The 12,813-nt window shown below is 33.8% G+C and overlaps 1 protein-coding gene across 1 annotated transcript; it reads right to left on the reverse strand.

The window, feature by feature from the left end:
- Positions 1-10,574: 10,574 nt before the first annotated feature.
- LOC112004115 (uncharacterized) lies at positions 10,575-11,439 on the reverse strand. Its single transcript, XM_024036333.2, has one exon. The coding sequence runs from the start codon at positions 11,304-11,306 to the stop codon at positions 11,043-11,045; it is 264 nt and encodes an 87-aa protein (XP_023892101.1). The 5' UTR covers positions 11,307-11,439; the 3' UTR covers positions 10,575-11,042.
- Between the last annotated feature and the right edge of the window lie 1,374 nt (positions 11,440-12,813).

Consider the following 12,813-nt stretch of genomic DNA (forward strand, 5'->3'; position numbering starts at 1 on the left):
TATAGATAAATGAGTGTTTGTTGTAGGAATGGGATTGTGTACTATATAGTTCATGAGTGTCCAATGAGAATATACCACATCAGCAAACAGAAATCTGTCTGTTACCGGTCAAATTTTCTAGTTTACCAGTTAATTTGACTAGAAAATGCAATTTTGTAGTAGTACTACCGCTGCCACCTATGATTATGGTAGAAAATTTGGGGCATTTTGGGTGATTAAATTCTCTGTTTGTTTTGTCTAAGTTCTTAAAAAATGACTCACTTTTTGAAAAATTATCTCATTTTTTTATGTTTAATAATAACTTTGAAACTGATCTACAGTAAGATTAAGTTATTTTTTAGAAATTTTAGCGGAAAATTGCATCTTAGCTCCATTCATTTTGACATTAATATTTTCTAAAACATGAGTAATTTTTAAAAAATTATTTTTTAACAAAAAAAATTATTTCATTTTGGTAGCATCCTTGAAAAATGTGATGCGGTTGTTTTCAATAATTTTTATATTGTCTCTTAACTTCTTTTATTTAGAGTGGCATGAGATAAAGTTGTTTTTTGAAAATTTTTAGCAAAAAAAAAATTTCTAAAAAATATTTATATTTTTAATAGAATTTTTTGTTGTTTTCTTTTGACATATTTTTTCTAATACTACTGTGGGGTCAAGATTTGTAGCCAAAACCCAAAAAAGGTGGGATGTGAGCCCAATACAATGAATTTGTAAAGAGTGGATGAAAAAGCTGAACTATTTGTGAATTAAATAATGGCTAGTAAGGATTTAAAATACGAATAAGTACAAAAACACACTTAAACCTTGATTAAATGGTGTCCGAAAAGATGAATTATGAACTGAACTACTGTTTCAGAAAGTTAATACAATTCTTAGTGCTACAATAAATCTTTTTCTCTCTCCCTCCCCTCTTCTTTTCGATCCCTCTCTTATGAGGGGTCTTTTACACTATATAGTTTTTCTTCAAACCATCTTGATCGTACATCTGTTAATCATTTAAACCTTCACTCGAGTATATGTCCCATCAGGCGTCTTCTTTGGCTCTCTGTGCTTGGTAGTAGTTCAGATTGCACTGTTCAAGGGTCTTCTCCACATAAATGTGATCAGAAAAGTTGCTGCAGTGCATTTAATGTGGTGGTAACAACTTTTCCTTTTGATATTTCTGTATTCTTATCATCTTTACATGTGCCTGAAGTTCATCCTTATCGTTGAAACTTCCTAAAAGATCATCTAAATCGCTCCAATACTTGCTTGGCCAATATTTATCGTATCCGAGAATGATACACTCCTTAGACTATGTTCTCCCATCCTTTACTTACGCGATTCTCTACTATGGGGCCTCTCCCAATCATTTACTCCTCCTCGGATATAGCCACATTATCAAATAGGGTCCAAGGCCCAATATATGAACTTGGGCTTTTATCCCCACAATAGCCCCTCAAAATTTTAATTTTTCCCTCGCATCTGAGGAGAAAAAAATGGGATTTTGATATGCCATAGAAATAAGGGCTAGAAATGTAAAAACACCCAAGTTTACATGTGTGGGAGCATAGATTTGGACGCTTCATCATTGCTACTGACATTTCGGAATTTGCGAAACGTCATTAATTACTCCAGACGGCGCTATGTCTTTAACATCCAACGGTGAACCATTGATCCAATGAATGACATTTTTCCTCGGTTTGGGCAGGATAACTCCCACTCATTTTCTGGCCCCTATATAAAGCCTCAAAGGAGATCATTTTTTTTTTTTTTTTTCTTCACAATTTCTCAGACTCTCCAGCGNTAACAGTGTACACAACAAAGAATTTCGAGAAATTAGCATATGACTTCAATCTACCCCCAATAATTGTCAAATCATGAATTGGAAACCAGAAAAAGAAGAAGACCCAGATCGCAATTCAGAAAATTTAACAGAAAAACACACTCTAAAACCACTAAATCATACAAAAACCACAAACCCCAGAACAAAAAAAAAAATCAACTAAAACAGTAAACAACCAAAGAAACCAAGAAGAACTCAGAAGGGGAAGACAAAAAATCATACAAGGAAAGAAGAGCTTGTTTGAAGGATCAAGACGGAGCCTCCTCCTGGTTGGAAGAAAAGACTTAGCCATAGAAGAAACCGCAATCGAAGAATGCAAACTAGACCTTTCCACAGCTTGATGACTTTGATGCTGACCAGAAACAGTGGCAGAAGAAGCAAAAGAAGAAGAAGAAGAAGAGGAAGAAGCAATGCTGGTTTGCCAAAATGGCATTTTACAGAGACTCCAAACTTTGCCTTCAGCACCTGTTTTCTCACTAGCGACCGCCATTATTTCCTTCACCGGAAAAATCCGACCCAAAACCACAAACTGGGTCTGGGTCTCTTGCCAAAAGCGAGTTTTCTGTTTTTGGTTTTTGGTTTTTTTTTTTTTTTTTTGTTAATATGCAAAGCCAGATTTTGTTTTTGTTGGAGCTACTACGAGAAATGGATTTAGTTTTGATGTGAAAGATCTTTTACCAAACGGTGGAAAATGACCTTTCAGCTTATGTTAATTTTTTTTTGTTGTGCTTTTTTCTATGATTTGTCGGATTATATCGGTGGTTACTTTTTCTCGGATATTTTGCTCTTTTGCTATTCGACGCTGTGGAGTTGAGTTAGTACGCCTTACGAGTAGAAATAGTGTAGAAATCTCAAATTCGATGCCAGTGACTGAGTGCGTGCCTTTTGGATATTTGATAGGCAGAGCTTGGATCCCAAATTTTGGGATTTTGCTCTATTTGATCGGGTGTATGAGTTCCGAACTGCATTGGAGCTTCGATATTTCTTGTTGCACTAGGCTGTGTTTGATTCGACACGAAATATTTTCCGAACATAAAAATATTTGGGTGAAAATATTTTTAAGAAAAGAAATTATTTTTAAATATTTAGTTGCGTTATTGAAAATACTCTAGAAAAAAAATGCTTTTCAGTTTTTAGTAGTGTACCTAAAAACACTATGAAAACATATTTTTTACTACTTTCTTACATTTTCTCATCTCAACTCTTAAAAATTTATAATTTTGATTTCAATTTTGAAAGTTGATTTGAATTTTGAGGGAGAAAAATCAAAATCTGCCTAAAATTTAAGGGAGTAAATTGTAATTTAGTCAAAATAATATATGACATGAATTTAATAATGTTTAAAATGGCGTAGTTTTAAATGAAAAAACCATGTTGATTTGAGTTTAGTTGGCACTAAACAAACTCCTTGTCACGGTGCATTTACAAAATGATTTAAATACAAATAATAGGTAACATTAGGTAACGCTAGGGGTATGTTTTTAAATTTTAAGGGACACGATCAAAATTACTCAACCTTTAATGTTGTATATTAAAATTTAGCCTTTTTTTCATCTATAATATTTCAAAGTAGTGGGTTTTAGTTAGCTCAATTGGTAAAATCTTTAATAATTGAATAAAAGATCTAGGATTTAGTCATCGTCTATACAAAAAATTAATTGGTGTCTTGGTCTGATAATAAAAAGTTATTATTAGGAGTGGACACCATAGGTTGAAACTTTCTATAAAAAAAAAATTCCAAAGCAAATGTCCGAACCCAAAAATAAAATAAAAAGCAAATGTCAATTTCCTAACTAAAATACATACTCTTCGACTCTTCGTCTACAAAATTAAATTAAATTTTTATTTTTTGTAATTTAAAATTTTGAAAGGCATCAATTCCATCTTTTTATTTATTTGTCATAAAAAAAAAATATAGCATACATGGAGGATAGAATTCTATTGTAGCATTCTAAAAAGTTGACATATTCTGAAATAAAGTTAATAGCATATGGAACAAATGATGATTTAAAATTTTTTAATCATAGAATTGTAAGTTTTGAAATTTATGATGCAAAAAAATTTCAAGCACAAAAATTATTTTAACTTTTTTTCCTCTCAACTTGGAATCATGCTGATAAATTTCTCATAGATTTTGAAGAAATTATCAAACATTTTCTTACATATTTCTTTACCAAATGGATATACATTTTCTTTTAAGTAGCTCTCTCTCTCTCTCTCTCTCTCTCTCTCTCTCTCTCCAATAAGTGGGGAGATGAATTTGAATAGTAGTTCTCCTTATGAAAGAGATTCAGCAATATCACTAATAAGTTACAAGACCCTGACCTCTTTTTTCTTTCTCAAGTCACGTTAAAGACTATTTTGCATTTGTAAAAGATGAGTACGATAAAGGAAAAGTTAGGAACAAGAAATATTTAAAGAAATTCAAGTTAATAATTTTTTTTTTAATCATCACATGAATTCTTTTCTAGAAATATATAGCGTAGTAAAAAACGAAAAATGAAAAGTACCCAAGATTCATGTAGTTTTTACGTAAACATGAAACCTCCTGAAATTTAGAGAGTAACACTTAAATCAATATGGTACTACTTTATATGTAAATCATTTATTGTGCCACACGTAACCCTCTTGAGTTTTTATTTAAATGTAACACGAATTAAAAAAAAAAAAAAAATCGCCTAGGGTGGTTTTGTCACCCTCAAAAACCTTAGGAAGCGTAAGTATAACAGAGTTTACACATAAAACAATACTAAATGAAGGTTAAGGATATGTTTGGATATTGTTTATCGTTGAAAATTAAAAATACTGTAACAAAATAATTTTTAAATGTATAAATAGTACTGTAAAATTCAGTTTAAAATTTTTTTTACTGATTAAAATACTTACAGGTCCTATAAACAATGTACAAGACTTACTGAAAAACACGCAACACAGCTGAAAATTCAATTTCAGCTCTATCCAAACTACGCTAAAGTGTTATAGTCAAAACCTTAAGTGGGTTCACAATAACAACACCAAGATGCACAGCTGATTCCCCCCTCCCAAAAAAATATAAAACATCAAAGTGAGCCTAGGAATTTATTATAAACAGTAATGTTCTATTCCTCCTCTTCCAACTTTTTCGTTTCATTTTCTTTTCCACAAGATCCGTTTTTTGCTTAAAGAATGGATAAAATCTTTTTTTTTAAATAATTATAGAGCATGATATGTGATGATGGTATAAAATAATACCATTAGAACATGTTCTTGTGGTGCCATTAAAATAACAACACAGGAATGCCCACTGATACTCCCATGTGGCCCTCTTGCAAAAGGCATCTATCCTTTTTCATCTAAATTATTGTTGATAGGCAATCATGTAACCTACAATAACATCGGGGCAATTAGTGAGTTGTTAGGGCATAATCCAACAGCCTCTGCATAAAGGCACTTTCTTTTCCAAATTTTTCTTTCGTGGTCTGTGAACGATGGACCCATGAGCTTATTGCTTCAAAATGATAGTACTACTACTACTTTTACTCATTGTATATGATAATTTCTCAGTGGAGAAATTAGAGCGGGCATTCATTTTACTGATGCAAGCGGATTTCGTAATGCCTCATATTACAGCCAAATCTATACCAAGTATAAAGGTCTCTCAACTGAGGGCACATGGTCACAAGGCATGAATTCGGTGAGTCCACGTTGGAAACCCTTTTTTTATTTAGCGGAAAAAAAAAAGCACATGAAAACATACTTGTGGAAGGTCGAAAATAAACGTAAATTTCAATGAAGACAGAATTGGTCGCGCATGGCACCGTACACTTAGGCTCACTAGGGCTAGTCTATACTGTCCTATCAGGAGGTGCCCATCAGCCAGAAGTAGCCTTGTAGGGCAATGATGCAGGGGCGGAGGGAGGGGGGGCGAGGGGGGCACCTGCCCCCCTGAACTTTCACTTGTTTTGACCCCCCCCACCCTCTCCTACACACACACACACACACACAAAAAAAAAAAAAAAAAAATTTCAATTAAGTGAATTCAAGTTACTTTTTTCAATTTTTCTAGTAGTAGTAGACTTCTACTTCTAGTACAATTCTATATATAAAATTAATGAATCACACTTAGTAAACTTGATGAACTAGACAAAGCCACTTGTAGAATTTTTTGATGTGTCAAGTTTTTTTCTTGGATAGCCAACTTGAGACATACATCCATGACATGCAGTCCACTGAAGAGTTTTCAGCAGTTAAAAGAATTAGATAGCTTGCTAAAAAGATGGTAAAAATGAAAAAGAATATTTCATATCTATTGGTTTACTCATTAGTGACTTTGGCATTGATCTTACCAGTTACAATAGCTACTGTTGAAAGAGCTTTTTCAGTAATGAACATAATTAAAAATCAATTACGCAATCGAATAGGAGATCAGTGATGATTGATTGCTTAGTCACATATATTGAGAAAGATATATTCAAGACTATTGAGTGTGAATAAATCATGCAGCGGTTTCAAAATTTAAAAAATCGCCAAGGGCAATTGAGTAAAATAAGCTAGATGTGAAAAAATAAATTTAAGTTTACATTTTATGTTAGATTCTGTATAACAATTACGTAATCATATAGTTGTTTACTTATTTTGTTATTAATACCGATTAATTTTTTTAGATTAATTTTTTACTTCCAATCTTGTCTTTTAATCTTGCCCCCCCTGACCTAAATTCCTAGCTCCGCCACTGCAATGATGTCCCCTATTATGCCACATGTACTACTTAGAGCAATTACAAGATGGTGGAAAGTCTTGCAAAAATAGAAAAAGGTAGGCATTTGACATATTTTGGCCCAAAAAACACCTCAGACCATTAGGTGTAAAATTGTGCACTTCTGCATAATTGCTATAGTAATCGTGCATATATGCATGGTTACTGTAGCACTTGCATAAATATTTTAGTAATTTTCTCTCTCTCATTGTCTTTGTTGCTCTCACCTCACTCTCCGTGATCAACATCACACCACTGTCGTACGAAGAACTCGCCTGATCAACATTACACCACTACTGCTGATCAACATCACACCATTGCCGTGGATCAACATTAAACCACACGCGGCCTGATCAAATCGCCGCCGATCACTCTCCCCTCACTCTCCATTTTTCTCATTTGATCAAGATCAAACCATTGTCGCCGATCAACTCGCTGATCAAGATCAAACCACTGTTGCACGAAGCCTGATCAAATCGTCACCGGTTAACTCACTAATTTCTCGTTGTTTGATCAGTGGGTTTCGGATTGGGTGGGTTTTTGATCTTGGGTTTGTTTGATCTTGAATGGTTTTCTGATCTTGGGTTGATTTGATCTTGAGTGGTACGCCGATCGGGTAGTGATGATGATGGTGGTTATGATGGGTTGACGGAGAAGAGGAAGGAAAAAGATTCTAAAAAAAAAAAAAAAGAAAAAAAAAAACAAGAAGAAGGAGAAGACAAAGAGGCAGAGATAGAGACAAAGGATTGTGTGAAGAAAAAGGGGTGTATTAAGAGGAAAAAGGAGGGTTAGGGGGGGTAGGTGGGAAATAATAAAAAAAAGTGAGGAAAAATATTATTTTAATAAAAAAGTGTGTATAATAGATAAACTGATGTGTGTGTTTTATAAAAGTAATAGTGTAAAATAGAAAAAGTGGATTTTTTGTGTAAAATAGACGGAATCTTTTGCACCGACTGATGTAATTGCTCTTAAGGATATAAATAATCTTCCATCAGTTGGAAAGGGAAAGTAAGAGCTTATAGCTCCTCTCTTCATCTTTCTCTCTCTCATTAAATGTGGAAACTGACTTGAGTTTCGAAGTGCTTATTGCCGCCTAGTATAGTATATTAGTGTTGCTCTCTCTCTCTCTCTCTCTCTCTCTCTCTCTCTCTCTCTCCAGGGCCCAGGTGGTGTTGTGTTGTGTTTCAATAAAGTTCCGTCTATAAAGTTGTGATTTACATCTATGTTTTATGTTGGCTTTATTCTATGACAAAAAGTGTTATAATTGCTTTAATTTTATTCCTTGTATTTTGTAGGATTTTATTGTATTGGGTTTAGTATTAAGTTGGTGAAGAATCGAGCATGAAATGAAGAATGAGTGCAATTTCACGACTAACTCGCAAGAAGCTCGCGAGTAAGGGTTCCCACGAAAAGGGCACGTGAGAAACATATGCTGAAAGTTGAAGAGTTATGTTAAGCTGTTAGTTTCGCGAGTGTCTCGCAAGAAGGGCCAACCCGTGAGGTACCCACGAAACTCTCTGCTTAGAAGATTTTGAGTGTGACTTTTTTACCCTTCATCCATACTATATATACCATCATTACCCACAAAAGTAAGAGAGGTTATTCAAAGAGAAAAACCCTAAATAGGTTTTCTATAATACAACATACTCATCTTTTAGAGAGAGAGCTACTCATCTTTAGTGAGAAATCATTGTAGTATCTTCTCCTTCCCTCTCCCATTACCATAACTTGAGAGGAGATTTATACCCAAACACAACTCACATATTTTCAGAGTATAGAGAGTGTTTTGAAACTTGGGAAGTTTTGGAGATTTGCCAAAAGAAGCCAGTAAGGCTTGGCGAATGCAATCGAGCGTATTGCGGGATCTGGAAAGTTAGAGAAGACATCAAGATATAATTCCGAAAAGTCCATTGGTAGTAAGAGCTTGGACGGCTCAAGTACATTGGGTAGACTAGATTTTGAGGGTCTTTTGTTATTCGTGTACTCTAACTTTATTCTTTAGTGGATCGATTTCGACTTGGAGGGTCACGGAGAGGTTTTTTGTTGAGTTCTTCGGTTTCCTCTTCAATAACACGTTTTGGTGTTATCTTGTGTTTGCATCTCTCTTTCCTTACTCTTGTGCTTTACATTCATTGTTTGTTGTTCATGTTTATGCAATAGAGTAGTTATCGGTTCATTGCGCACATTTACTCTTGTTCCGCACTTTGATTAAGTAAGAGTAAAAGCAATCTAACCGTAATTTAAATTTTGGGGTCTAAACAAGCTCGTGTGTTTTAGCACAAATCCAAGCCCACCATCAACCTTCACCAATCCATATTTCATGAACCTTGAAGTTGGGACTACAACCATTTGGGATGGACGGCTCCAGTACCTAACCCCATACATTCGGGAGACAGACTCACTCACTTTCTAGTGGAGGGTTTCAATGCTTTTACCAAGCTACCCTCCCTAGATCAACAACATTTACAAGTCTAGAACTTACAATGCTCAACACTTGAAATTTGAAATTTGATTTCATATAACGTCATGAGTTTTTCCTTAGTGCATCCATTGATATGAAAGTATTATTAAATTTGTATTCCTTTTTGTGCCCAAGTATTGAATTGGTATTTTCTTTTGTAAGATGATGAAATGGTGCCATTGTTAATGAAATGTGTTGCAAGTTGACACTCCCCAGCGGCGACCTAAACAAAAGACTGCAATTTATAAAGCAAACAAAAGAGTAATCGTCTTTTCTCTTATCCTTATTGCCTAGCTTTTTTTATATTTTAGAATACTAAGTATTTTAATACACACACAAGGAGAAAAGAGAAGGTTTTAAAGAAACTAATAGTGGCTTATTGCCTAACCTTAAAATGAACATAATGCATTCCATGATTTGAAATTTGATATGTTTGAGAAAAAATGTTTGAGAGAATAAATGCAAGGAATTCAAATATGCATGTTGCATTTGTCACCTTAATCAATGCATGGAACCATTTTATATTGAATTATGAAAAAATTCTTAGGTACTCTCGGAGCATAATGAAACGGTGCTCCCATTTCTCACTTTTATAATGGATTCTATTATAAACTTAATGAATGAATCCTACAATAAATGTAAGAGGATAAATCATCATTCATTGTGCTATGAAAATACTTAAAAATTACTCCTAGTGGAGGATTGTTTCCTAAAATTATATTTGTGGATAGATTTTTTTCTCTAAAATTTAGTCATCATGATAATTATGGAGTCGAGATAACATAAATAAATGTTAGAATCATTTCATACAAACAATCTCTCTAGCATTTTCTCTCAAATTTGTAATCCTTAATCCTCTATTGTTGGAGCTCGAGTTTGATTCTAACATGGTATCAAAGTAGGATGTCTTAAGTTCAATCTTTGTCTTCTCTAATTTACCCCATAATTAATATCTCACATGTTAAGCTTCACCTATTAAAAAGTAATTTTGGCTCACACGTGAGAGGAAATATTAAAATTGTATGATTAAATGATTAAATTTAACATATATTAATAGTTTAAAATTTTGGGACAATAAGTACTTTTAACAATAAATTAAGCGAAAATATCAAGTTTGGTAGTTGATGCATTTTCTAACCTGCTTAATTTAGGCATGGGTGCAGGGGATTACAAACTATATCACAATACTCTCGATTAACAAAAAAGAAAAAAAGAAAAAAAGAAAAAGTTAAATGACTCTGGGCTGATTTAGCTTTTTTGGCTATTGCTTAGAAAAACTTAGAGAATAAATATTTATTAGCTATTTTTTTTTAAGTTAATAGTTAATTTTAAATGTTCAAATATGTCTTGGTTGGTATTAATCCTAGGGAAATTAACCTTAGGGTAAGTTAAATAACTTCATATTAATTTTTTTTTTTTTAGAATCAACTAATCAAATTTTGATACCCTTCCCTTGCGGGTTAATTTGCAATAGACTCCTTGTTTTAACCCAAAAAAAAAAAAATATATATATATATATATAAAAAAAAAAAAAAGCCCCCATATACATATTTCGTTTCAAAAAGAATAATAGCCTTTAATAGCTTTCATTGTCAGTACCAGTGCGTGAGTAGACATGGTAATTATTGAATACTTTCTAAATATCCGAAGTATTACAGTACATCTTACTAATTAATTAAATTTATAGTAAAACTCGTAATTCAGGGAAGAGTACTATTTATTCAATAATTTTCCGAAGGCATGCATGGTCTGGTTTCAGCAATTATTCACAGGCGGCAAACCGCTACTCTAGTCATCATACAAGCACCGGGAAGAGCACATTATAATTCAGTCTGTAATTTCCTCCATGAACAGCTCGGCCTGACATTTCCCACCAGCACCAACAAGCCATGTATATAAAATCTCTTGTACCCGTTAATCCTGAAGTCTTTTCTACACAACGAAGTTCCATCAGAATTCACTCGGATGCTCAGTTGATCACCTTCTTCAGCTGACTATATGTGTAGTATATTCTGCCTTCAATTGGGACCCCAACAGCTCAAGTACATGACTTTCCTCAGAGACTCCTCTGACTGCTTCATTTTCTCGTCTCTCAATTTGCTTGAAACCATAGCAGAAGTTGAAGAAGAAAGGTTCCTGGTCTGGGAAATCGACCTGAGATTATTCTTCGCATGTTGTTGCGCTGATCTTATGATAAAATTCCACCTGCAGATCCCCTGGTCTTTCATGGCTTCCACAACTCCAACACTCACTGCTACAACAGCTTTTCTTGTTGAACTCATCTTTCCACTCTTCACAACACTGATGTTTGCTCTCGCACAATTGGAGTCAAATAATCGTAAACTTTATGTAGCAAATAATAATACTAATATAACAAGGATTTATGGTTGTTGAATCAAATGGTATTGACGGGTCACTTTTATATATATAGGGAGAAATCGGGAGCTACCAGTTTTGGGAAAAATACCAGAGGCTAGAGCATTTGCTGGTGGTTTTGGCTCAAGGAAGCCAATGGTTTTTTTCCCATGTATTGACTATGATGCCCTTCTATGAGTAAACGGTCGCATTAATTATATAGGGGTAAATTTGGGTTTTTGATCATACTCAGTACCAAATACTTTCGATGATGACAAAGTAATGTTGTCACAACATTTAGAATAGCCACTTTTCAAAAAAAAAAAAGAAGAATAGCCACTTACTTCGGGCACACAGTTTTTCCTATTTAAAAAAGAAAAAGAAGCGCACACCGGATTTCAAGAGTAAAATCCAGTATCCATTCATATCTGGAGTTTTGGAGTGAGAGAACCAAACCACTTGTTTTCTTAAAATGAAGACAGACAGGACAACAGTATCCACGTGTGTCCATATGATTTGAGTGTCCATGGAATTTAGCTGATATTTACGAAATCGAAATGATTTACGGCGCGTCCTGTTACGGGGAGAAATTATAAGATTCTTATTGTCCATTGTTACACTTAAAAAAATTTTATTGGTTTAAAATTGTAAAGTAGTTTTAAATAGAAATTAATTATTAACTTAAGAATTTTAAATAGATGATTTTTTTATATTAAAATGATAAATAAGTGATGTAGTTCACTATAAGAACGAGGCTCACTAAATATAATGGGAGCATGTGATTATACAAAATCTGTCTCAATTTCTCATAAGATAATGGTGAAATTAATGGGAAATAAAATTTAAAATTTTAATCTTGTCGTAAAGAAAGCTTCTAAAAGAATTATATTTCTTCCCATGCTTAAAGAAACTTTCCACTTAGAATAAAAAATTTCACAATCTTTTTAATAATTATTTAAATGATATATTTTGAGATTAAAGTTTATAAAAATGGTGTAAATAACTAAATATTAGACTCACATAGATTTCATTATTCTAATGTAAGGACTCAATTTGAATTGAGTGTTGGGTTTTCAGCCCAACAAGCCCAAACAATACATTTATAGAGAGTGGGCTGACAGGCTTAGGTGCTGGCCGTTGATCACCATGCCCAAACTTATTTTTGAAAATGGCTAAGTGTTTTCTTACAAATGAGGGAATGCTCCTCGGCCTGTGGCCGAGGAGGCCCTTCTTTTTCTCCCCCCCTTTTTGGCTTTACTGGCTCTTCTTTTATAGTTTTAATCTTCCTATCTTTTGCTTCCATCTGTTGATTGCCTATTCGCCTTTTTCTCTGGTCGTCCATCCCATCAGAGGCTTTATCGATACTCAAGTGGCTCACTCTGACCAACGTTATCCTGCCAAGGGGTTACCTCTCCATTAATGCGGCCAGGGGGG

The sequence above is a fragment of the Quercus suber genome, unplaced genomic scaffold, assembly GCF_002906115.3.
Source record: "Quercus suber isolate HL8 unplaced genomic scaffold, Cork oak 2.0 scaffold_274, whole genome shotgun sequence".
Classification (NCBI taxonomy): Eukaryota; Viridiplantae; Streptophyta; class Magnoliopsida; order Fagales; family Fagaceae; genus Quercus; species Quercus suber.